The 27,998-nt window shown below is 37.7% G+C and overlaps 1 protein-coding gene across 4 annotated transcripts in view; it reads left to right on the top strand.

Moving 5' to 3' along the window:
- The window catches only part of FIGN (fidgetin, microtubule severing factor), a 102,921-nt gene that overhangs the window by 49,203 nt on the left and 25,720 nt on the right, over window positions 1-27,998 (top strand). Inside the window, exon 2 of one of the 4 annotated variants that reach the window (XM_071562433.1) lies at window positions 5,896-5,950. The exons of 2 other annotated variants lie outside the window; for them this stretch is intronic. In XM_071562433.1, the coding sequence (XP_071418534.1) occupies window positions 5,896-5,950 (55 nt within the window). Of the gene's footprint in view, window positions 1-5,895; window positions 5,951-22,007; window positions 22,113-27,998 lie in introns of those variants that run through there. One more of the 4 variants, XM_071562437.1, reaches the window with a different exon arrangement.

Here is a 27,998-nt window from a genome sequence, read left to right as displayed (position 1 = left end):
TAGTAATAATAATTATGGAGTCACTGTATCACTGTAACATAAAAAGTAGTGACAGAAAGAGGAGCATATTTATTTTTATCTCTTTATAAAGTCATTATAGTATACTGGACACCTCAGATTCATCTTGCTGCTTTCTATCAAATTACATTTGCCTAGGCATCTCTCTTTTATCCAGCTTGGTGGAGACCCACTGGTAAGGTACCCTGCCAAAGGGCCAGGGCCAGAGTGTCAGCATTACTCAGCACAAAAAGGAAAACTTTGTCCTAAAGCAGAGAAGTGGAATTCTTGTGTTCTCGCTCTGGCTGGCTGTGGTGCACAACGCTTTAGGAATTACAGTGACTTTTGGAGTTTCCAATAGGAACACACCTTGTTTCACATCATCTCCAGCAAAGCTCTGTGATGGACGTAGATATTCTTTATCAATCTGCTGGGCCTACTTCAATCAGAAACATATACTTTTTTGTTCCTCTGTATTTTGGATGAGCTCAGAGCAGAGCAGTAGAATAAATTAAAAGTGTTTTGCTTCAGTCACTGAACAGTGCCAGCTATTGTATTGTGCAAATACATGTTGGTAAGTATATACTTAGGTGGCTAATGCAGGTTTTACCAGTATTTTAATATACTGAAGTTCCAGTGAATCAAATGATGTATATAATATAGCTGGCAACATACTAGTGTATTCCATATTACTAATGCACAGTGACAAGCAATTACATTTCATTTTTCTTTATTGACTATTTGAGGTTTTAAATATTTATTCAGCAAGTTAATGTCTCCCTTTTGTTATTTTTAAAGATATGACTACTTAGCAGGCTCATACACTAATGATTTTTAAAGCACATAGGATATGAACAGTGATGTGAAATAGATTAATTAAAATCAATATTATTTCAATGAATACTAATTGAATTATTAATGCTTGGATCAGGGTTTTCCCCCATTTTGTGATTATTCAGCTTGTTGGCTGATTGTGTGCATTTCTGTTGATGAAAGCCATTTCTCCATCTTCCTTGGTTGTTTTGTTGGTTTTTTTCTTCTCTTCTGTCCCTCATTAAAGGAATATGTTATCGATATCAAATAGGAGATAGAGACTTACTTATAACCAATTTACTTTTTTGGTGTTGACTCAGTTGTCCTTCCAGTCCTGAGTACAATAACACACAGTCCACTACAGAGGTAGCCAAAAAGCTCTTCAAATGTGCTATGATCAAAAGTGGGGGCAGCTGGCATTAGGAGGGCTGTAATGTGAGGCTGTAGCTGGGCTGGGCTGCCAGAAACTGTTGAGCCCTGGTACCCAGTACTACCCCTGCAAGCCCACTGCCACTGGGCTTCCCATCCCACTTGGCCTCATGCACTTGGGTGGATGGAGCAGAATAGTTGCAGAGAAGCTGCTGCCTAGCTCTGGGCTGAGGAAAGTTGCTCTCTTCTGCTCTTTGCTCTGACTACTATTAATAGCCCTTCCCCTGGGATACTGGATCATATGATATCAGCTGAAATAGATTAAAAGTTACTCTGTTTTGGTGCCAACAATAATGTGATAAAATTATTTTGCCAGTTCTCTGTGCTTTTTGTTTTTGTAACTTGAAGAGTTAAACTCGAGGTTCAAGGGAAAGATTATTCTTCCATTGAATTTGGAGTGGGTTCCCTCACCTCCCTATTTTAACAATTAAATTATTAGAAAATAGTCTATTAAAAATATGTAATTTATCTCTTATTATTTACTTCAAACAGAAGTGGATTTTGTGGATGTTTGCACAAAGCAGAGGAGACAGCATCTCTTGGGTTTTTTGTTATGTTTTCAGGAAGCTCAGTGTTTTAAGAGGCAAAGAGTGCTGTTTCCAGAGGTAAATTATAGCGTCTTTCCAACCTGCCCCCCCGCCCCCGTCATTAACTTATGTTGTCCAGAAAATGCAAAAGAGTTGGAAAGGATTCTTGGAGTCGAGGATTGTCAACAGGTCTTGGTAAATAAGCAGTAATATTTTGGACTGCTGTGGAAGAAATATAATTCATACTATTGAGACCTTTGGGGACAACATCTATGGCAGAAGCTTCCAGTATAGAGCTGTTGCAACACCTGTAGGACATAAATAATGAAGGACAACAACTTGGTATATTATGGATCTTCGGAAGCTTTTGAATAATATATATTTATATATTATTTGCTGGATTACCTTATATTATCCTGGATTCTCAGGTACATCAGAGCTTTATTCTTTTCTAGCTAGCTAGGATTTGGTCTTCGATTGAACGAGTTGTAAGTCTCAATAGTAACATGTGATGTTCCTGTCTTCTGCAGTATCCGAAGTTCTATCAGCCAGGTGCAGTAGGGCTTTTCCCCTTCACTATGAATCAGCAGTACATATTATTCATATTATTTCAATTATTTATTACAACTGCTACTTATAGACACTGCATTAACCCATGCTATTATTTGCATTTCTGTAACGCTTTCTGTTGCACTCTGAAACTTTACAGATTTGTTATAAAACATGTCTTAAATTGGAAAGCATTTTGACATTTGCCAACAGGTCCACGTCTTTCTTGTGTTGTGGGCCCCAAAACTGGACTTAGTACTCTAGCTGGACCTCACAAGAGCAGAGTAGAGGGGCAGAATCACCTGCCTCTCTATGTGCTGGCTATGCTGCTTTTGATGCAGGCTATGGTTGACTATGGGCTGCAAGAGTGTATTGCCAGATCATGTTGAGGTTGAACTTGATAATCTTGGAGGTCTTTTCCAATCTAACTGATTCTAATATTCTCATCAACCAAGACTCCCAAGTCTTTCTCATCAGGGTTGCTTTCAATCCATTCTCCACCCAGCCTATATTTGTGCTTGAAATTTCCCCAACCCTCATGTAGGTCCTTGCAGTTGGCCTTGTTGAACTCCATGAGGTTTGCATGGTCCTGCCTCTCAAGCCTGTCAAAGTCCCTCTGGATGGCATTCCTTCCCTCTTGCTTTTCAACTCTACCACACAGCCTGGTGTTGCAAAACTTGCTGAGGGTGCAGTGAGTCTCACTGTCTGTGTCACTGATGAAGATGCTAAACCCTGATGGTCCTAATATCAACCCCTGAGGAACATCACTCCTCACTGGTACTTGGACATCGAGCCCTTGACCACAAGTCTTCAAGAGCCACTATCCAACTACTTCCGTATCCGCTAAGTGGTCCATCTGTCAAATTCATGGTTCTCCAGTGCGGAGTCAACAATGTCATGCAGGAGAGTACCAAGTGCCTTGTACAAGTCCAGGTAGAAAAAGTCGGTTGCTCTTTCCTTATCCATCAATGCTGTAACCCTGTTGTAGAAGGCAACCAAATTTGACAGGCATGATTTGTCTTGAGTGAAGCCATGCTGGCTATCACCAGTCACCTCCTTATTGTTCATGTGCCTTAGCATTGTTTCCAGGAGAATCTGCTCTAAGTTCTTGCCAGGAACAGAGGTTAGACTGACTGGCCTGTAGCATCCTGAGTCTTCCTTTTTCCCTTTTTAAAAATGGGGATTATGTTTCCCCTTTTCCAGACTGTAGAAACTTCACCAGAATGTCACAACTTGTAAAATATGATGAATAGTGGTTTAGCCGTTTAATCTACCATTTTCCTCGGGACGTGCAGATGTGTCTCATCAGGTCCCATGGACTTGTGTACCTTCGGGTTTTTAGATGTTCTTGAACCTGATTGTCTCCTGCAGTGGGTGGTTCTTCATTCTCCCAGTGTCTCCTTTGCCTTCTGTGACTTGGGTTGTGGGGCTTGAGCACTTGCTGCTGAAAACTGAGGTAAAAAAGTCATTGAGTACCTCAGCCTCCAGAATGTCTCAGAAAATCAGGTCTCCCACTTCCTTCCAGACAGGGCCCACATTTTTCCTAGTCTTCCTTTTATCACCAACATACCTATAGAAGCTTTTCTTGCTGCCCTTGATATTGCTGGTCAGACCTAATACTAGCAGGGCTTTAGCTTTCTTAACCTGATCCTTGGTTTATTAGACAATTTCTCTGTATTTCTCCCAGGCTTCCTGTCCTTGCTTGTAGCCCTCCGTAGGCTTCCTTTTTGTGTTTGACTTCGTCCTTTTGTCCAGGAACTCCTTGTTCATCCACACAGGCCTCATGACATTTTTACCTGACTTCTTTGTTGAGATGCATTGCTCCTGAGCTTGGAAGAAGTGATCTCCTTGAATATTAATAAGCTTTCTTCAGCCACACTTCCCTCCAGGGCTTTATCCCATGGTACTCTCCATGAAGATCCCTGGAGAGGCCAAGTCTGCTCTCCTCAAGTCTAGGCTAGTGAGCCTGCTGTGTGGCCTCTGCACTTCCCTAAGGATCTTGAACTCCACCATTTCATAAAAGTTGCAGCCAAGGCTGCCCTTGAACTTCACATTCCCTATAAACCTCTGCTTGTTGGTGAAAACAAGGTCCAGCATAGCTTGTCTCCTTATTGGATCCTCTATCTCTTGGGCAAGGAAGTTATCATCAATGCATTCCAGGAACCTCCTGGATTGCTTATACCCTTCTGTTTTGTGTATCCAACAGGTATCAGGGTGGTTGAAGTTCCCCATAAGGGCCAGGGCTTGGGAACATGAGGCTCCTTCTTTCTGTCTACAGAGGCCTCATCTGCTTGGTCTTCCTAGTTGGGCGGCCTGTAGCAGACCCCCACTATTAATGTCGTCTGTCCTTGTTCTCTCCTTAATCCTGACCCATAAGCTGTCAGTTGGCTCCTCATCAATCCCCAGGTGGACCTCCACACTCTCCAGCTGGTCATTGACATGGAGGGTGACACTCTCTCATCTTGTCTGTCTGTCTGTCCTTCCTAAAGAGCCTGTATTCTTCCATTCCAACACTCCAGTCACAGGAGATATCCTACCATGTCTCTGTGCTAACAATAAAATGTCTCTACTTCCTCTTGTTTATTCCCCATTCTATGTGCATTTGCATAGGGACGTTTAAGTTGGGTCCCCAGTGAAGCTGTCTTACTGGCTGCAGTGGCTGGAATTCCCTTGTGCTGTTGTTCAGCTGCTCTCCTGCTGACTTGAGATCCCTCTCCAGGCTCTGAGCCTCTCTTGCTGGCACTGACATCAAAATGGTAGGAGCAGGATGGATTGTGGTTCTGCTCTTATTCCTGTATTTCCCTTTCTCATTTTTCTTTTACCTTGGTTTCTGCCCCTGCAGATTTCCACATCTCTGCCACTTGGTCTGAATGAGATTTCTGATATGTTGTGTAGCAAGATTTTAGTGGTATCTAGCCATCCACCTAAGTAATTAGTTCACAACAAAGATAATATTCTTGCTTTGTTTGGCAATAGCCCTGGGAACAGCTTGGTGCACTTAAAAAGTATCTTACAACTTGCTGTTGTTGTAGTGGAATGGCACTAATCAGTTGCCCAGAGGAAAGAATGAGATGACTCACATGTGGTACTTGGCATAATATAGTGTCCAAGTACTAAATGTTTCCTGCTATAAACTTCAGTTCCCCACAGCCATTTCACATAACTTCTTTGTAGATGTTACCTAAATACTGTCATTCTAGACTTTGATCCAACCCTAAGAATCCCAAAGAACTTGTTCAAATGGGCCTTCCATATTTGAATATGACCACTTTCCAAACTCTTAGGCAAAGCATATGACTTACTACAGAAGATTTACTCCACTGCTTCTCAGTTAGAAGTTGTTTAGGCATACCAAGGGTTCCAAATTCCTTTGTTTAAGTCTCTGATTTACAACATTCCTCAGATTATGTTTTGATAAAAGTGAAAGAGAAGAGATTGTTTAGTTTTGACTTCTTGACTAACTAACTTTCAGCTCAACCTCAAACCCTTTTTACTCTTCCTTTAAATTCTCTTGCTGAAAGATATGTTTTAATGGGTGGGAGTAACTTGTACCCATCTAACTATGGATTCTTCTTCCAAGCTTCATCTTAAGAAGGATGGAATTGAGGAAGAGAGACTAAAGGATTCATCTTGGGGTAAGGGAACTTATTTTTTTCCTCCTTCTGAATTGTTTCTCTCAACTTAGAAGCTTTTTTCCCCGTTCTAATACATATGAGATTTTCCTGATTTTAATTTGATGTGTTTAATAGAATTCCACTCTAGGGAGAAGAAGAACACATCCTAGATCTTCTTCATTTGAATTTAGCAATAGACAGGAACCATTTCATGTGAAATGTCTGGTTTGTATTTCAAGACATGCCTTTGTAATACTTTTGCTCATTATGCCAAAGGAAGATCTTATTTGCATTGTCCTTTGCCAGTGGGATGATAACTGTTTCAGGTAGTAATTGCTGGCCTGTTTAGTGTCCTATGCTGAGCCTTCACAAAAAAGCAAGTCTTTAAAACTTGTTGGTTCATTGGTAGCGTAATTAATATTTCGGATCTATAGATTGTCCAGGAAATACTCTTGGACTTGGGACTTACTCCATCAAGTATATGCTTTCATCACACAAACATAGAGTGATTGAACAGTATATAGCAAAGTAGTTCTCAATGCATTCCTTTAGCATGCTCTGCAAGAGAAAAGCTTTGAGATCAACCAACATGCTACTGGGATTGTTTGCCTTTCCATCTTTATTGGTCTTCTGTATCTTTAGTAATTTCTGTTTAAAGTATTTTATTAAATGTTTTCTCTCTGATGATGATTCCTTTCCATCTCCTTTTTGTTGAAAATACTAGTTTTACTTCTTCCTCTCTGTATTGGGTTGACAAGACATGAGATAGCAATGCAACAGAAGATAAAACTGATTTCTTTACCTGTATTTCTATCATTTCCAAGCTTAAGGATTGGCTCCATCAGAATTCGCCTTTTGTTTATCTAAAAGATTCTTCATGCTTTGTAGGCTTGTAGATGCTATTTTCATCACTAATGCAAGGGTAAATAAATAGGAAAAAACTTCAGGTGTTGGAATAACTGCTGATGGGGGTGGGGGGAAACAGAGGGAGGAAGCTTATAAATTCTTCCTAGACCTTTTCGGAGAAATAACTTTTCTAAAGTGACTTTTAGTCTTTTATGTCTCCTCAGCTATACCAGAATGCCTGAGCTTTAAATTGCCTGTGGTAATGAAAGGTACATCAGGTGAAACTGGAATTCCACAGTGGGTCTAATGGAATATTTTCATGGGAGTCTGGTGTCTGTATATAGACATCAGAAAGAATAGGAAACAAGTCTGTTATGACAGGTTAAGAGATGGCATGTGTACCCATTTGAAAATTATAGATAAAAATATTAAATTTGTATTTCTATGAAGGATATTAAAGGGGTGCACACTATTATTTTGCAGAGGGGAACATGTTGGAAAACATGATCTTATCATGCTCCAAAAGGCCTGGAGTTTTTTGTTTGTTTTGGTTTGTTTGTTTTGGGTTTTGTTGTTTTGGTTTTTTTTTTCTTTTTGTCTTGCTGGCATGATATGGCTGCTGTGTAGAGAGCTGATGAAAGAAATTAAAATTGTTTAGTTATATTCTGGGAGTCCATGAATGCAAGTAAGTAATTTTAGGGCTTGGTTACTGATTATAACTGAATGGCATCTGTCACAACATTGAATCGATACCCTGGGTCAGGGACTGCAAAATGATTGACTCTCAGTGTGATTCCAGAACTAAGCTGGCCAACAGAGTAGGGAAAATGTATGTGACGCAAAGAGGAAAATAAGAAGTGAATGAGTAAAAGAAAAGATGCTCAAAAGATGCTTCCTTTGGTGGCGTGGTTTCTTTTTAGAAATTCAACACATAAGCAGCTGCCAAGAGGAGACTAGCTCATTAAGAAAGGCTGAGTTTCTGTTATGCTCGGTAGGAAATACTGTCTTTCTAAAGAACAGAAATTATGCAAGCATTTCCTACATCAGGAATCTGGACAGATGAAATTATGGCTCCTGATGATTCAACTTCAGCAGCTTTTCTGAATTCTCTCGCTGGGATAATTTTATCTTTTCTTGGAATATTTTGATACCTTAAATTTTTGTTCCAGTTTCTTTATTCCAGTTTGATAATGATTTACTGTCTGTTCCCTTTGTCTCCTATTTTATCTGTGAAATTCTTAAGAATAGATTGTCCTTGACAATAACTGGCATTTGCCTTAGTTTTTGCCCATAGGTGTCAGTCCAAATGGTTGTAGGAGTTTACTTATACCATAGACATTTTTGCTCAGTCACCAAAATCCTTACTGGGAGTTGGCAGATAATGCTGTCTCTGCCATCATGCTTTCTCCAGCATCTCAGTTTTAGATAGCGTTAATAAGTTTTCTCTTAGGAACCAGAAGCAAAAGATAAATGTGTTTATCCTCTTTGAAAGAGTGGTCAGGGAATTTTCTCTGAAATACAGTGAAATCTCATTTCCTTCTCAGACCTAGTGATTCCAAGCATTCAGATATCCTGTAGAAGGGAAAAATTTTAAGATGTACTAATGTAGCACACCTGCTTTAATGTAGGAAAAGGCTGACAGTAGCTGTATGGTTGGTTATGATCGTATTTATTCTATAGATTTTCTTCTCTGATTGTCAAAATCTTCTGCTGCTTCCCTAGCAGGTAGGCTACTTCTGACACACATTATTACCAGTATATATTTTATTCTTATATCAGAATTGGCTTCCATGATAGCTCCAGTATTGTATCATTGCAGACTGTTCCTCTCTAGTGCTTCGGTCCCTACTTAACTTGACCAGCAGGTTGAGGGAGGTGGTTCTCCCTCTCTACTCTGGGCTCATGACACCCCACCTAGAGAGGTATTTTCAGCTCTGGGGCCTCCTGTGGACCTTTTGGAGTGAGTCCAGAGGAGGACTGTGAAGGTGATCAGGGGTCTGGAGCACCTCTCCTGTGGAGACAGGCTGAGAGGCATCTTGAAGAAGACAGGGTTCCAGGGAGACCTTAGAGTGTCTTCCAGTACCTAACGGGGCCTACAAGAAAGCTGTAGAAGGACTTTTTACAAGGACATGTAGTGATAGGGCAAGGGGAAATCACTTCAAACTGAAAGACAGCAGGCTTAGATTAAATATTAGGAAGAAATTCTTTACTCTGAGGGTGCTAAGACACTGGAACAGGTTGCCCAGAGAGCTTGTGGATGTGTTTGCGTCCAGGTTGGATGGGGCTTTGAACACCTGCTCTAGTGGAAGGGCATGGCCTGTCCCTGGCAGGGGAGTTGGAACTAGATTATGTTTATGGCCTCTTCCAACCCGAACCTTTCTATGACTCTCTGATTAATGTTGCCAATGACACTGGCTTTGGTGAAAGCATTACAAAATTTTCAGCAAAGATAACATCTAGTGGGTCTGAAGAAGTATCCATCTGCCTTCTCCAGTTCAGGGAAAATAGGAAGCACTGCTGTTGCCTTGTGCAGACCTATATCCTTCTGGAGAAGGGGCCGAAAGAATGACACCATGTTCATTCACCAACTCATCATGCTGCCCTGAGGAACTATTACAGCTCAACAGATTAATCAGATAGATTAATACTCATGCTCTCTGGTGATTGCCAGAGGTCTGCTTTGATGGTTCTTATTCGGGCACTTTTCCCACTGAAACCCTTTTCCATGTTAAAGTGGAACTAATTAATTCTAGGGCAATGCTGAATGGTTACTTTCAGGTTAACAGTTCAGCCAGTTTATGTCTGGATGCTCTAAGTCCCACTGAGCTATCTTAAACCAGTTCTCCAGACAGTGTAGTAAGTACCTTGCAACTGGATATATAAGGTTTAAAATAAGTGAGATCATAAGTAGTTATAGTCTTAGACATTTATAGTTCTGAGTTACAGGGTTTGTTTTTTCTGTCATGAAGCTGCCATGTTTGTCTTTTACTTAAGATCACCTGTATTTCTTCAGTAGTACTTTTAGATAAGACAGCATTCTTCTGCACAGGGATCATAATCTGCCATGTGTTAATAGCACATGTCACTCTACTCCAGAAGTGGCATCATTGTGGTGACCACCTTTAAGACAGAGTATCTATCATATGATAGCAGCTGAGAGGCATGATAGTTGACATACCACATTGTACAACAATGAAGATGATACTGTGAGAATTATGTGGAATCTTTAGTCAGGCTCTTAGAGCTTTTGTGGCAGGGACAGTAATATATATATCACATTTGTAGCAAAGTAAAAAATAAATCTGCCTACTTCTGCAATTGTCAAATAATCAAAATAATCACTGCATTCTCAACCATAAAACTTTACTTTTTTTTCTTCCTGAGTGGATAATATTCAAGAGTTTAATGGTACTGAATGGTGTTGAATGGTATTTCCTTTATAAAATTTTTTTCTTTTAAAAATTAATTCCTTGTCTAGAATTATTAAAAAATTTCAAAAACTGTAGAATGTTGGCCTCCTTTTGAGGCTTATAATTGGTTCATTTTTTAGGGTATTATGCTGTATTATTCTGACAGCCTGGCCTAAAGTTCTAAAAATTAATTGTATCCCTACAATTTTTAAATATCAGCTTTTAAAAATATGATTAGGAAAAATTTTATCCTTTAATTAGTTCCAGAGGAAATGCCATTGTGGAAGACTTTACCAAAATGAATCTTCTCGAAGGAAAAGCATTTTGTAAGAGCAAAGTTAGCAAGCTGCTATCTTGATCACTAAACCCAAATTCAAGAAATTCCAATTTAACTTCAGGGTAGGCATGTTCCTACTGGAAAACAAACAAGGTTTTGCAGTGATTTATATACTTATTTTGCCAACTCAGTGCTGTGATGTTCAATATCTTGAAGAATGAACTTTCTAGGATTAGGCACTTGGTACCCTTGAGCACCTCTTTGTTCTCTCAGATTTTGTGCTTAATTGATTTGCTACTTATTTTTGAGTGGGTTTTTTATTTTCATTGTACTGCCATTAATAGATGTATTTCTTATTCTTTTCCTTTTTATTCGAACATACTACACTTGGAGCTCTTAGCATATTTATTCTGTATTAGATACTAGGCTGGTGAAAGCCAGCCCCAAAGGGACTCTGCCATTTCCAGTTGTGTCTAAAATCATCTCTCTAATGCTGTGAGCAGGAGCTGTCCCCAAAAGCACTGGCTCATTGTCACTGGGAAACAGAATGGTTTGATAATTTGTCATAACTGAGTTGAAAGAGGACATGGAGGTCTTGAAGAAGATGAAGTTTATTCCTCTAATTCAGTCAGCAGAAATAAAGGTATTCTTGACAAAATTTAGCAGAAGTAGGGAAGACTCAGTCATTTCTAGACTGACAGAAGCATTTCTAGGTTGTGTATCGACTTGGGGAAGGCAAGGTCCATTTTTGCCTGCAGTGTTGGAAGGGAGCAATATACCCTAAGGTATCTAATACCTTCTCTAAACCTACCAAAACCTGTGTTCCCGAAAAATCGTGGATCATTTGGCGAAGGTGGTGACATTCTATTTGGCTTCGTTGACCATTATCCTTCTGGAATTATCCAAAACAATGGATATTTTCATGTTTTATCCCATTTCAGGTGATAGCCACTGTACTGATGATTGTCGTATGTATTGCCTTGAGATAGACTTCCCATTTCAGTGTGATCCAGCCCCCTTCTCTGTTCTCACAATTTGTATGAAAATGGCTACAGTAGAAGAGAAGCTGAATAGTCCCCTGTATCTCCTGGCAATACTGCTGGGAGAAGAGATCCAGTCTCTGTACATCTTGCATCTGGTATCAAAATGTAAGGGAAAAAAAAATGACAGCACAAGATCCAATGGGGAATTCAGCGCACAGCTGATTTGAGGTACTGTGCTGTATTTCTGGAATGATCAGTTATTCTTAAGTGATTCACAGAAAGCAAGTTGGGTTGGAAGGGACCCCAAATTTTTGCTCAGAGCACAACTAATTCTAAATTAGATCAGGTCAGTGATCAGGTCAGTGTCCTGTTGAGATTTGACAGTCTCCAGGAATGGAGGTTCCTCAGCCTCCCTGGGCAGCCTGTCCCAGGGACCAGCAGTTTTGAGAGTGGTATCTGTACTATATGGCCTTTCCTTCAGTGTGGCCACCAAAACACACAGCGATTTTTCAGTCTGTAGATTTTCAGTGTGGTGAATTTCTCCTTTTATTGTGATAGAGGAACAATAGGGAGGTAAGACGTGATTTGCAGGATACAATTTGCAAAAGTACTCTGTTGGCCTGGGTGAGGGAACATGTGTATGTAACTAGCATAGCACACAGCAGGAAAAATCAGACATCTCTGCCTCTGAGTGGATCACTTTGCTTGTTCCTTCTGGAATTGTCACTAAAGGGAAGGTGGAGAAAAACTGATGCATAACTACAAGTTAGTTTCTAAAGGCAAATGATGGTAGTAAAACATATTTAGTACAGCAAAGAGATTGCCAAGGGAGAACATTGTTTATTTGGGGTTCTTCAAAAGAAAGGACATCAAAAAAAAAGAGAAATTCTTCAGAGGGAGACATGGGAATGTTACTAATGGACTCAGAGAATTAATGGGATAATAAAATAATTAAAAAAGGAGAAATTTCACCTGAGGCTGTCAAATTTGACGTAACTGACAGGAGATGGAATTTCCTAGGTTATACTTGAAGAAGAATTAATTCAAGAAGTGTCAATTGGCCAATAAATCATTTCAGTTGAAAATGCAGAAGAGGTTTGTGGCTTCCACAAGAAAAATCTGTTTGTTTTTGTATGTGAAAAGATCACATACAAGTATGCCAAAATCTGTTCAAATGTTGGCAGCTAGGACTCTCTGAACAAATACTGTTTCCTTACTTTAAACACAGGCATCTTGTGGATTACTATGCAGTGAGAATTCTATTTATTTGTATTTCAATTGTTTTGTCTCTAATTTCAAATTAGTTTTCCAAATGTTCTTTTTCTCTTCTTTAATTTGTATTTTATTTTCTCAACCTCTTCAAGCTAAAATCAGCAGTAAGGAAAATACTCTGCTAAGAGTTTTGAGTAAGTCTGTCTTATTTCTGGACGTCTTTGTTGCTTCCCTCTGCATTTAATCTTTTTTTTTTACCCCTTTCCTGTTACATTTCTGTCATCCAAAAAAGAAGTTAAACTAGATAGGATATGGAGTGCCTCTTGCCCTCTGATTTTTTCAATGTTTTCTCTCTTCACTTCTCTTCACAGAAGGGTTGCAGTTGTTTTCATTTGGTTTCTGGTTTTTCAGATGAGAAACTACCACTGAACATATCTGCAAGAGCAATCGCTGGCTTTTTGTGGTGTGTGTGATATTTTACGGCACAGATAATACTATGCTACTTCTATCAGTAAACTAAGGTTTTTGTTATTTTAGTGTCTTGTGTGTAGTTTTTCTGCAGTTTCTGTTGTGTTCCAGACTTGTGACAAGAGCTGAGTTTGCCACTAAAGGGGATCAAATCACTGGTTTGGTTAAGGAGGAAAGGTAATTTCCAGTCTGTTTTTACGTGATATTTTTGTGTTACCAGTAAGTAGCCAGCAAGGCCACTGTGAAATGGGAGTGACATTATCAGTCATCTTTCTCCTGTCTAGTCTTGCGGGCAAGGGAAGTACATTCACCTGTTTGAGCTAGTGTTGGAGCTTGTATGTGTACATAGATAAGAAGGAAGTACCTTTATTTATGGGAAGAAATCCTTCTTCCAATTTGAACTGGCAAGCTGAGGAAAACAGTTACAGTTCTCTTTTAAGTAAATGACAAGTTGATGCCAATTTTGCCTCACTCAAACCTTCAGTTATTGCAAGACAAGGCCATTTCTCTTCCTCTGGCTGGTTGGCCCCCTTGGGCATAGCTTCCTTTGAAATTCCCACTGAAAATTTTTGAGTTTAAAATGAGGCAGTATTTTAAGAAAACTGATTTTTGCAATTGCCCATTGTATTGCTAAGGTAGTGCAAGTATGGGTCAAGTGTGTTGTAGCAATAGTTTACTTTTCATTTCCTTGCTGTGCAGTATGATCTGTGCTCTTCTGTGGCATTCTCTTCTACTTGAAAAGCTTGACACTAAGTGGATATATATTTTTAAATATAGACAGGAAAGCTATTATTTTTTATTTAGCTTTTACTGCGTAATGGAATTTGTGACAAGGTTATTTGCTTCAATATAATTTTGTGTACTGATTAGTGTTCTTTGGAAAGGGCCTTGAGGCGTGTTGCCCGAAAGATGCTATATAAGTAGGGAATGGAAGGGTAAACGACCTTCATTTAAATGCAGTCAAGTAATCATTATCAAAGTTTTAAGCAATTTGGACTGCCTAACAGGAGGTATGATGACAATAATTGCCAATGTCCTTAAAGGACAGCTGTACCCATTTCATCACTGCCACATGCTTGAAGTTCGTAAAAAGAAAACCACTTTTCACCATCTCTATTTTCACAATGTACTATTTGAAGATAACTATTTAAAAAAAAAAAACCAAAACAAAACAAAAAAGCCATAGCAAAAAATCCAACTAACAGAAAAAACACGTTACATAATTAATAATTTGGAGGTCTTTGCATGTAGCCTAGCAGAATTTTATCATACAGTAGTGTAAGTGCTAATATTTGAAAGCACGAGTGAAATATTAAAATATTATTAGTTAAAATAAAGAAAGGAAAAAAGGGCAAAAATGAAGAAGTAGAAGCGAAGTAGGCAGTTTATATCTAAAAAGTAACAGTTTTGCCATGAATGTGGTAGGAATGCAGGACTCTGCAATGTTGTTTTGAGCTTAACCTTTAGGTAACTTGGGCCAAGGAAGTGAGTTATGCTGAAGGACTGAGCTGAAATTTATTCATATTTCTATTTACTCCTTTCCCTACTCAGAATCATCTTGAAATACACCCCCATATAGACATGCACAATCAGAAATGAACTTTGATTATTCTCTGAGGTCCACATAGAGGAGCTGGGCCCAGTTTGGAAGCCATAGTGCATTCCTTAGTGTAGCCCTGTGCTAAGTTAATATTTCCTGTCTCTCTCTTAATGTTCTTTTCACTGGCCTAGTCCCACCAGTTTTCAGCAGGCTAAGAAGAGCTCTGTAACCTTTCTGAGAGGGGTATATAAAACACATAAAGGCCTAGGGAATCTCGAAGTCTAGTCTGCTACTGTCACTATATATTATAATATAAAATGATAAAGCTGTGTCTTAACATGAGCTAATTATTTTTGTCCTTCAGGACTCTGGTTGGCTGTTCAATAATGTTACTGTCCTGGGAGTTACAAATCTTCTAATTTGTAGCATAAAAATATTTATGACTGTTTTATACTTGTTTGTTTTTGTGCCAATGTTGTCTTTTTGACTTTAATGGTTCATCTCCAGTGTATATGGTTTGCCGATTATCTTTTTACAGAAGAGTCATTCTCCTGTTCAATCTTGGCAGGGTAGAACAAGCCAGTGTCTTCTATTCTCTGTGACTGTACACTCTTCATTCCCAGTGTCCTCCCGAAAGTCCTTCCCTGTTCTTTTTCCAGTTTAAATTAATCTTCCCTGAAGAAAATCAAAATTACAGTTCTGGTGAGTTTTCACTGTGCAATGGCATTACAACTTTCTGGAGAAAAAAAGATTCTGTTTATATTTTGCAACTGCAAGCTTGTTTCCATATACATTTCAAATCAGTTGGTGAATATACATCTTCCAATCAGCTTATACATTTCAAGGTTTTTTCCTTACTCTTTTCTTTGTGATTAAATTTCAACTTGTAGCAATTTTATTCACTGTTAGCTTATACTCGATAGTACTACTTTCTGCTCTTTACCTTTGTTACATGGAACGTAATATTTTACCTCTGTGATATTTTGATTTTCTTTCTACTGGTGCTGCCTCCTAATTTTGTGTAATCTGAAAGCTTCTGCTCTGTGTTTCTACTTATGTCATATTCATATTCACTCATGACTTTAGGGAAGTTTTGCAAACTGATCTCTGAGGAGCTTCATTAACCAAGCTTCCCTCAGTTCAGGACATGCCCATTCAGTACTGTCTGTCATTATATCTCTAGTATTTCCCTAACTAATTTACAGTCTATTTACTAATTCCTGTTTTTCCAGATGTTAATACATAAGGTAACATAGAGAGAGAGAGAGAGAGAGAGAGAGAGAGAGAGAGAGAGAGAGAGAGAGAGAGAGAGAGAGAGAGAGAGATGCTGATGGAGAGTTAGATCATTCAGTAATTTCCTTTGCTTAAAATCAGCCATATTATCAAAGAAATTAGTTTGGCATAAATTACCTTTCATCAACCCGTTGTGAACTGCAACCCATTTTTCTGCTATATAGACATGTATTTAATCCTTGAACTAATAGAAAAACTATTGTCTGGGTCAATTTATCTGTTTTGCCTCCTTAAATATTGTTGACTCCCCCTCAATTCTCACCAGTTCAGATGAAATCGTGCAGTTGTAATTCATAATTTCTACAACTGCTTCAGCACACTTTATTCTTTTCTTCTATGACTATTATTTTGACATGACCTGAGTATTTTAGCCAACCTATCCATTTTTATGTCTTCACAGTCTATAATGTCACCAGACACCCCTTTCTGTCTATCTTTGTTTTTCCTGAAGAACACATGCATTTTGGTATATGTGTTCTCAACCTGCCTGCTGTTTTGCTGTATTTTGCTCTCTTGCAAAATAGCTTATTCTACACTGTGCAGACTCCAAACTTTACTATTTTGTTTAAGAACACAACTAGTCAGAGCAACAAACCTTAAATGCATTTCTTACTGATTGGATCCAGTTTGCTAATGAGTCTATTCATGAATGATGCCATCTAATTGAAGATTATTTGCATCAAAATTAATATTTTCTGCTAGATGTCCATCATATTCCCCCCTCTTTTGTTTAAGCCGTTATCCTGTCCCTGTTTTCTTGATTTCCCCCTTCCTTGGAATCGAATCCAGATGCTGAAAATATGTGCTCTCCCAACAGTCTTCCTTTCTTTTCTAGTGTATCACTAATATATGCATAGATGTGTGCTCATTAACAAAGAAAGAAGAGACATCTCAATAGAAATTTAGGGAAATGGTGTGTAGATGCAAATTGTATTGCAGAAAATAAAAATTACCTTTCTGAAAGGGAGTCATCCTCTGGGTTTTTTGGTAGATATTTCTTTCTTTGTTTTGGAGTGTTTTGGTTTTTTTTAACCATGACTATTTCCAATGACAACTTCAAGAAAAGTGGAATATTGTTCACTGTTTTAAATTGACCTACCACGCGTCTTACACATGAAAAAAAGAAGAATGTGTAATAATAGGAAGTTAGCATAGATATTTCACTGTCATTACTAAGTAAGTTAATGTCAGTGACATTCATCGAAGTTTTGCTGTTCCTCTGGGTTCTCCTAGGCTATACCATATAAACTAAATAGAGCCAGGACAAGCACTCAGGTGTAGACTCAAGGCCAGTAACCTCCATACTTGTGCCACTTGTCCCCAGGGCTGGAGACTGAGACCTGGCCCACCTAGTTTGTTGGTGTAAGAAGTTATTTCTGGAGAGAAATAGTATTTGCTGAGTAAGTTCCCATCTGTATGTCTCACAGGAAATATTTTTCCCCCACAGCTACAGGTAAGAAATGGTTTTTTTCTTCTTAATTAGTAAGAATGACCAATAATAATCATGGCAGGTGGGAAGTGTTGGGGATGAAGATTTATGTCTGAGCTGTTAAGTTTCCCAGGCTTCTGCCTACTTTGAAATCAATTGCTCTGAGTTATGGTATAGAATGGAGAGGAGGAAGGAAAGTATTTTGCTTTTTCTGAAGTGAATCACTGTCCCAGGCTCTGTGTGAGAACTGGGGTCTTATAGAACTGGGAATGTTGTTCCTGCATACCTGATGAAAACACACTGTCCTAGTTTTTGTTCATTCTACATGTTCACAATTATTCTCCACAAATGGTTCATACCAAAGTCATCCTCTTTGTACCTTGCAGTCTTTACTATGAGGAAAGACGCTGCTGTTCTCTCTGCACCTTCAGGATGCTCTGTTCTCTGTCCTCTTGAGGTGTAAAACCAGACTGTTCTAAATGAATAACTTTTGCATGGAGAGGGAGGAAAAAGGAAAATAGTTTTTAGTAGAAAAAAAGAATTTTTTAGGATACTTCTTTGAACAAAATAGATTTTGCTTGAGCCTTCTGAGATTTTCTTACCACTGTTTCTCAACGAAGCTGTATTTACAAGATTATTTTAGCATCAAAACACAACTGTATTTAATTCCACTGGATTACAGTCTAGTTATTTTGAGCAGATGTTGATGGTGTATATCGCCTCTGCAGAGTTCTGAAGTGATTTAAGAAACAAATATCATAAACCAAACATAAAAAATTAAAATTCAATTATAAGTCAAAATGTCTTGTGGTTTAGGTTGAAGGAAAAGAAGGAAAGCTAACAAAAGAACAACATATGTGTATTTTTAGCCACAAAAGGGTTTTATTCATTTTCCTATGCCACAGTACTACATTATCGCACAGAACAGGTGAATAAAGAAATACTGCAGAGAGTAATTTATATAAGGAAATTTTTTACATATAACTAATTAAAAAAGAGAGTTCAGATGCTTTCAGTGCTAACACAGGTATTTATAATAAGGAAATTGCAGAAAAGAAATAAATAAGTAGAGTAATGATGAAATTCTTTTACTCCACCAGAAGCATCTTTTTCAAAGAGGGAATAGCCTGAAAATTGTAGGTATGGAAAGTAAAATTTTAAAATTACAATCTGTGCAATGCCATGACAACTTTTATGCCCAGATAGGTGGTTTGGAGTCTCCTTGAATATCTCCTGGATATACTCAAGAACTGTCTGGACACAATCCTGTGCCATGTGCTCTGGGATGGCCCTGCTTAAGCAGGGAGGTTTGACCAGATGGTCCACTGTGGTTTCTTCCAACCTGACTCATTCTGTGATTCTTTTTCCTTTGAGTTGATGTATTTGAGGAGATTTATTTTATACTGAGGAACATTCTGCTGTTTTATTTACTAGTTTTGCATCTTCTGATGTATTTAGCAACATTGCAGATAGAGGTCAGATAAATACAATTAGAAGTTTTTCCCTATTCTCTGCTATATTACGTATGGTTACAACATGACTATTATCTTCCCTTCACTGTGTGCTACCTCTGAGAATGACCTTGTTCAAAGGTAAAACTTATGATTTCAAGCTGAATAGCAGTCAGTGTTTTCAGTGGGAATCTGGTGATGATCCTGAGGAAAACTGGCTACAACAGAAATTGCAAATGTTCCTTAGTTTGTACTTGCCCTGGGAAAGTATCTGCTATATTCGTATTGGCATGCTTAAGCTTGTTGGCATAGACATAATTTTGACTTTATAGGTAGCACCAAAAATGTTGAACACAGAAGTATGCTTCATTTAAATCATTTAAATGTTTCTTGAAGCTGAGAGTATATCTTTTCCTGGTGGTACAGCTGTGTGATAAGAGTGCAAAGAAATCTGATCCTTAATTTCCATGTTAGCAAAATCCTTTCAAAGACTCAGTTCTAGTGTGAATAAGGTAAGTGGTGCTTTGAATTGATGTAGGTTTCCTCACTAGCGCAGTGAAAGTGAAATTAAGCACAGTACTTTTCCTGAATAAATCTCCTAGTGCTACAGTTTTAAGCCAGATGTCATGAATCAGCAGACAAATAAGTCTGTAGAGTTTCTGTGCATGAAACAAGTTATCTTATTTAGCCACATGTTGAGACTAACTCAATTTCTTCCTTGCATGTGATATTTTAGCTAAGCACTAACTTAATTTGAATACACAAAGTAGTAAACTGCTATCTCTTGGAATCAATTTTACAGAGACATTTAGTCAATGCTGTTTGGAAAGAATAAGTTCAATATATACTGTCATAAATTAATAACATTTAGATTCTTTTCTGGACTAAATGTATTGAAGTACTGGTGTATGCTTCCTTTCCTGAAGTATCTGTGAATATTTTCCTTTAGACTATATCTGATCATTTCTGTGATAGGCTGGCTAGTGCATGGATGCCTTTTAGGTGTGAGTGGGTACATTATATTACTTAGAATAAACAAGGTTACATCTTAATAATGCTTTAATAGGAGTTTCATTGATTATATGTCACTCCAGTTAGTTCATAGGAGTTTCTATTAAGCATTTACCTGGGTGCATTTTCTGTGATTATGGCAAGCTTTCAATGGTCGCACCTCATTTGTTGGCTGTATCTCTTTTTTTAGCTTCATACATCTGTAAGATTCAGTGTTATTTCTCATGGAAGTTTACAACATTTATGGAAATACTGCATTCTAAATAAGTGAAGGAAATCTGTGCCCTGTTACAGATCATACTAATAGATATTAATGCCTGTTTATCTGAGAGAATATTTTTTTTCTTAGGCATTCATAGTCATTTCAAACACAGCATGCAGTGCATCAGTTCTATCAGATACAGTGTGTAATGTGTTCACATAAGCCTCTCAAGGCATAAATCTTCAATGCACAGGAGTTGTTTTATATCCTAGGCTTTCTAAACGCTATGCTTAGTATACAGACTGTACCAATCTGAGAGTTTGGAACCAGAATTATAGAACATAGATTTGCAGGGCTGTGTGAAAGGTGAGATCTTTGTATTTGAATTTTACTTGAATTGATCCATAAAGTTATTTTTAGAAGTTACATTCTCATAACATCTACATAACCTGGTTTACTCTAATCTGATTTTTCCAAGCTTTTTAAGCAGTGCTGAAAATTACTTTAGGGAATAGATTTGCTTTCAAACTGAGTTTTCAGAATAAAGTTCGGGTCATTGTGTTCTTTAAGAGATTGGCTGAATGCCACTAATAGGATGTTGTGACTGTTTTTAAACCTGACAGTTGGCTACAATACACTTGAGTAACTTCCAGCTTTATTGTCAAGGCAAGGTATGGTTTCAGCAGAGATGCTATCTGGCATCCACAGTAGATATTATCAGTTAGAAGTAAGATGCACTTCATCATTTTTGCAAGTTTATTCATTATGTTGTGCCCTGCATTTGAATTAAGTTTGCAAAAAAATATTTTATTTTAAAATGTATGTTTGCGATTTGGTAGCCTTTGAGGTGTGACATGAATATGAATAAATAAACAAAGCTTATGGAGCACATTTAGTGTCTCTTTTTAGAAGATGCTTTAAAAATATGTTTTCAAATTAAAATAATTAAATTTCAGAATTAGTCTCGTTGATCAAAGGAAAGCCAGATTTGTAGACATAGACAATATCCTTTATTGGCTATGGATGAAACTGTTGAAGAAGTGTTTGCTTAACTGTCCCACCTGGTTTATGAAAAGCATATTCATTACTATCATTACTTTTTGTGTAATACGAATGGAGCCAAAGTGAAATTCTCTAACAGGACATTCCTAGTTGCTGAGAGATGCTAAGTGAAGAACACTACCAATACAGAAAGTGTCACTTCCAAATCTCTTTTTTTAAACACCTCCAGGGAATCATGCCAGTGCACAGACAAGAAGCTTTTGAGATCGCACCTTCTCAGGCAGTTCTGTTTCTTCTCAGTTGATGTTATATTAACAGAATTAATGGGATGACATTTTTATGATGTCTTACTTCACAAATGTTAACACTTGCTTAACTGTGGGTAGTTAACATACTTTTTTCATCTGATTTTTATAGGTCTTGATTAATTTGTTATTTCAAACTACAGAAATCAACATTGGTTAAAGCATATACTTTCTTTCCCCTCACTACAAAATTTAGAGTTATTATACAGTAAGAACTTAGAATGGTGAATCTACACAAATACATATGCATATCAAACCTGATTCCCCCCTTACATGTCCATTCATTTAAAGAAAATAGTGCTGAAAGATGCTTAGATGGGTAGTTGGATCTAAAAGCAAACTACCTTCCTCTATGCTGTGCTTATAATCTTGTGAATTTGAGCTGTACCGTGGAGGTCTTCAAAATATTAAGCATTTGTGAACCAGTTTATTCGAGCTCATGAACATGAAAAGTCAAGAAGACGTAAAGCTATTTGGAGAGAACAAATCCAGGTTTAGATCCTTAATGAGGTTTTGAAAATCACTACTTTGTGTCTTGACGTCATATGTGTGAACTTGAGTCTTCAGCAGCTGTGAGCCAGTCCTTGGGTGGAGGGTGCATATGTATATCAGCCATGATAGCTTGCCAAATGAGATCTTTTATTCTAAAGGGCAGCCAACCTGCAGCTGGAGTTAAGGAAGAGAAGCAGAATTCTGGGGCCGGCCAATTGTATGACTTGAGTTTGTTTCTGCCCAACTTATGACATTGGCAAAGGTAGGACTTGCAGGTCTGCAGCCTGAGGGGGGGGGGGGGGTGACCTCAGGGTGACAGGGGCAGTGTGGCTGACTGAAGAATAACGTGAAATAATATGGAAGTCTGACTTACTCTTCTGGTGGAGTGGAAGTTGTTGGAATGCAGTTTCTAACATGAAGTGGGTTAACAGTAGAGATGGGGTATTTGTGCACAAATCCAGACATGGCTCTGCAACCCCCTCTCTGGCTGCCATGTGCAGCAGCAATAGCAAAGATGGTCACGCCTCCCATCTAACAGAAATATATTAAAATTTATAATATTTATTTGTAAACTCACAGATCATGTGCCATACTGTGTAAAGTGTGATTTTTCTTTTTTTTTCCTTTTTTTTTTCCTTCTGATATAATGTTCAGAGTTAGTGTCACCCTAATTAGTTTCCACTGACAGAATAAATATTGTTCCATCTGTGCACTATTACAGTCAGCGACTGAAGGTTTGAAACACTTGAGCAGTGGATGTCAAGTAGTCTGTGAAGGGACTGGAAAGCAACTCATTTTGGATTATTTTGCATATATCACCATTCAGAAGGAGGTTATAGGAGCAATTCTCATCTGTACTGCTATCATCCCAAAATTATGGCAAAATTTTGTTCCCTTTTTTGCAACAGAATTTACTTGATAATGATCATGAATAATAAAATGAAAGGACTTCATGCATTATGATAGCATAAAAACATCAAGGTTTTTTTTTACAAGTTTGCAAATGTGTTTTAAAAGGGAAACATTTATTACCATATCCTGAGAGTAGGCCAGATGAACTAATATCCTTTTTTATTAGACATTGCTGAGACAAGAGGTAGAGCAACTTGTCAGGGATCTCCTTTCCTTTTCCTGTGCATTTAACCATATAAAAAAAGAAATACATATTTTTAAAAGTTAACTATTTATTTAAGCCTTATTCCTGAAAATTTCTTTGGCTATGACTAAAGCAAAATTAAAAAATAAGATATTATTTAGAGTTCATTTTGCTGTTGTTTTGGATTGCTCTCAAAAAACTAGTCAGGCAGGAGAAACAGGCACATAGACTTCCTGTAAGATGTATAGTTTGTTTCTGCTGTCTGACATTGAAAATATTTCCTGTGAGTAATAATCCTTTACTTAATGTGATGTAATTTTTCCAGTTCAACTTCTTGTCTTTCTTGTAGCTTGATTAAACAAATTAATTTTTACATAATTGGAAATTAGCACAGCTCTTCATGATGAAGTTGCTCGGTATTTAAAAACCAGTCTTAAAAGAATATTGACATCTCAACTGTTTAAAAAGACGCAAATCCCAGGCAGCATCCTTAGGAAATGCTATAGACTATATAAATCCGATTACTCAAATTCTTTTTTAGCTGAAACAGCAATATCTGATGCTATCTATGAAATGTATAGCTAATACCCCCAAGTATCCAAAAATACTCAGTATCTGCGTATTGTATTAATGACTAAAGTTGTCCTGTCCCTTTAGAGATCCTTTCTTTTTTGTTTATTCTCACTACGTTAGGGGTAAATGTAAATATTTTGTTAGCAATTATATAATGAGAAACTTTAATTTGCATATGATTGTTATATTTAAAGAGCATGCATTCAACTTTAGAAGTAATTGACTGCAAGCCTTATTGTCAAAGCTATAGAAACCTGTGTAGAGTTTCTGAGGGAGGTTGTTTGGGGTTTGGTTGGTTGGTTGTTTTTTGGGGGGCTTGAAGGGGTTTGGTTTTGTTGTTTGGAGTTTGGGTGGGGTTTTTTGTTTGTTGGTTTGGGTTTTCCTACATGTTAAAGTTATGGCATGCAAAAGAAAAAAGATACACTTGCTCTTCTGTAGTTCTTAACAGTGTTGCAAAATTGTATGTTTCGCTTTGAATAGATTGAGCTTGCTTTGAGAAAAAAAGTAAACAGTTGTAGACCTAACAGAGGAAAAAGCAACATTTACTGGGAATTTAACAATTCAACCTTCTTTACTGGAAGCTTATGTTATTCTTTTATATAAATTTTGCTATAGAGATTCAATTATATGGCAATTTCAAAGAACTGGAATTCATAAAAGAAATGGCCTTGGAGAAATGTTTTTCTAAATCATGTTTCAATAATTAGACTTCTGTCTTATTGAAATATGTGTTCTTTGCATTTAAAAAGTGCCATAACCATGAATATTGGCACAATTAGGAAATTATATTGTGTCATAGTGGGATTGATTGATTGATAGGTAGTTGAATGAAAATGAACTAAAAAGCTTGTAGAAGTAAATGTGTATTCTGTGGCTGCTTAGACAAACATTCTTGTGTTTCCCTGAGTTATAGGAGAGTTATGGAGGTGAGAAGAGGCATCTTTCCTTTCCATGTTTAGTTTGTGCATGTCATTGTTTTTCTTGTAAAGTCAGTCATAATCAGAAGAACAAGCTCACCCTGAAAGGAGAGCAATTTAAAAATTTCACAATTTCACTACTGTTTTTACATCATCTTTACACCAGAAACAAATAAGTGAACAAATGGGAACCCATCAAAATTAAATATGTGCCTTAATGTTGGTAGTCTGGCAAGGACCCCTTATTATTTGAGCTTTTTTGAAACCAATTTGTGTTACCAGCTATGCCAAAGAAATTCATATCTCTGAGATTTAAGAAATTATTTAAAGGTAGTAGTTACAGAAATACCTTTTTCTTATTCTTAAATCATTTTATTGATTCCTCCCCCCCCCACCCCCCCCTCACCGCACCCATTTATTATCTGTCCCCTAAAGGCCTCCTACACATTGCAGTCCACAGTGGAACTCACTAGTGGGGATGAAGCAGAGAAACCACTGCAGGATTCCCTATTTCAAAGCTGAACCAATATTCACCATTGACACATTCATTCATCTGTGCAGGGTCATTGGAAATCCTCTCTCTCTAGTTTTGCCTTCCCTTCAGGGAGCAATGCTTAAAAGAGCAAACCCCTGGTGTGAAGAGATAGAAGAATTCTCAGCGTGGCCAGTGGTGCCAGGAATCAAATTAAAGTTGTCCATTTGCAGATGACTGTATACTCAGCTCCCAGCATATTCAGCTGTGGGGCTTGCTGCTGACATTTTATTTAAAATTATGTTGGTAGCACTTAGTTCTATTATAAAAAAAAAAAAAAGAAAAAGAAAAAAAATTGGGGCAAAAAGTATTTTCTCAAAAACAAAAAGAGAAAAAAGTGCTGAATTTCAAAATGTACATGGCTCCTGCTCTTCCTTTTAGGTCTGGAGGTTGTTAAGGATCATGTGCCAGAGAGGTAAATAATTACAGAATGTACTTCTTTGGGTAATTTAACACTTGTCACTTATTCTGCTATTGTTGACATCTCTATTTTGGCATAAATCGGATTTTGACATTACTAAACCTACAATTTTGTTTTTCTTCACACACATTATCTCTTCCATGTGAAAGGCACTGGGAAGACACGGGCTGCCATGAAATCTGAAATGCCTGCAGTCAACACAAGGAGAGCCTCTTTTTTCCAGTTTCATTTCCTGTTAATAGAGATGAACTTGGTGCACATTTGGGCACATTTAGAAATTGTCAAACAAGGAGTTCTGAGAATTTAAAGAAGTCTCTGTCAGTTTGGAAGATGAAAGGATAAGCATAGTTAACCATGTGGTTACCTGCCCAAATTCCCATCCTAGCAATCACAGTCCCCCCACATGGGGGTGGTGGAGGAGTTGGCACAGTATATCCCTATCCTTGGTGACTGTTAGGAAGCTTAATTTTTGTGACTAATTTCAGAGAAAACTCAGGCAAAGGGTATTTCTGAGAATAACAGTGTCACGATCTGCCACCAACATAAATCACAGTTTCTTCAAGGAGCATCAGGAAAGGGAAGTGGAAGAAAGAGTTGGAGACAACAAATTATACCACTACCTAATTATGCAGCTTTATTCATATGTCTAATGAGATATCCACATGCATGTTAGCAACACAGAGGCCTAAATTACAGACATTCATAACAACTTGAAGAAGGAAGCAGGGGAACTGCTCAAACAATTTAAATTCTCTGTCAGAGCGACTTGAGACTTTGGATAGAGCCATCCCAGAAATATAGATTAAATTTTCCTTTTCAACTAAATCACACAGGTGGTATTTTTATGCAGTGCATATAAAAGTATGCTCATTGTTCATCCTGTAACCAGCACTTCTATACCCAAGTATGTCAGGTGTTATCAAGAGGTAACATTACAGTGAGATATTTTAATCTAGTTAAATGACCTTACACAAGGGGAAGCATTTTTCCAAGAGGGGCAGCCCAGTAATGAGGGTGAGGTGTGTCCTAAAACGCCCCAGAGCTCATTCTAACTTATCAACTACTGCTACAATTCCTAATTTGTGGGGCACTTGTGCTTTTTCTGGACAGTCTATCATTTAAAGTGCTGTGAGAGACAGTTTAATCATTTTAAGAGTATGCTGTGTAACTGATCTTGGAAGTGCCTGGTACTCACCAGAGATTTATTGAAAAAACATTTGTACCATGACTGTCTTTCCTTTGAAAATAGTCAAAATATTAAAAAAAGCAGTCATGCTCAGCAGCAGTTTTCATTGATGCATTAAGAGCTTTCCTCCTCTTTAGCAATCCAGACCTTTTTAAGAAATGTCATTGCTGGTTATCCTCAATACGAAATGGCCCATCAAAGCTACTTTGGTGCAACCTTACCTCTTAAATATCAGCCTGTGCCCTCTAACCATTTTTATCAAGTGCGTTTTAGTTCAGTCATGGCAAACTCTGTTTAATACATAGAATGAAAAAGACATGGATACAGCTCAAGGCATTTTTTATTAAATAAAATATAGAATGTTTTTTTAAATGTTTTGCATGCATTCATGAAAAGGTGGCACCAGATCTTAGTGTCATTAACTTGCCTAAATAATTATCTGCATAATGAAAACAATGTGAAGTTTAAAAAAAAACCCCAAACAAAAACTAAGAAAAAAAAAATTATATAATCCCATGGACAAATTGAAGTCTTTCTTAAGCTTAGAAAGTATTTAGCAAATACTTGAGTATAAAGGTTCTGCCTCATTTTCTTGTCTTTTGTGGACTGAAGTTTCTAAAGTCCTCATAAATGTGATTTCCTTATTCCTACTCTCTATTTTCAATACTAGATTTATCTTCAGAACAGCTAACCCCATATACTGGTATGGTGGGTTAGGTATTCACTGGCCACTCAACAAGTGTGCTGACAGAGACTGAGACGGGATCTCTCCACATGAGTTTCACAAGCCATTGGGAGTGATCATGTTGAAGGTGCTTTGTCTGCAGAGTTAAAGTCCAGAACTTGAATGGCAATCTCTCAACCTGGCCTTCAGTACATGAAGAAACCAGAAACATGCTTGATAGGAGGAAGGAACAGGATGCTGCTTTGTTCACTTCAAAAACCTTTGCTGTCCTATTTTCTGACCACCTTTTAGCACTGCTGCTCTTGATTTGGCACAGCTTTAAGTTTGAGATAGAGGACAGTGCAGAAATGCATGTAAAGAACTTGGGAATGAGGAGGTAAGAAAAAGGTCATATAAGATACAAGAGGGAAGATGCACCTGAAAGAAAGGTCCGTGTCTGTTGTAGGAGATCTCCTATCTTATTGCCAATGAATAAACTGTTAACATTGCATGAGTATAAAAGCAATTAAATGAATGTTTTTTACCTTTTTGTGAATAAAACTGTGTCATTCTCTAGCCATAAATAATATTGCAGTATACTACAGTGCATCAGAAAGGTTTCTGAAAAAAACGTCACTTAGAATTTCTCAAAACAACATGCATTTGGGATTGCAGTTGATACAGTCTGTGCTGGGATAGTCCAAAACATGTTTGTTTTTTTTCTGTTTGTGTGATTTTTCTGTGGGTTATATTCCAGAC

The sequence above is a fragment of the Pithys albifrons genome, chromosome 8 (assembly GCF_047495875.1).
Source record: "Pithys albifrons albifrons isolate INPA30051 chromosome 8, PitAlb_v1, whole genome shotgun sequence".
Taxonomy (NCBI): Eukaryota; Metazoa; Chordata; class Aves; order Passeriformes; family Thamnophilidae; genus Pithys; species Pithys albifrons.
The sequence above is the reverse complement of the archived record's forward strand: the minus strand, read 5'-3'. Positions and strand labels throughout refer to the sequence as shown.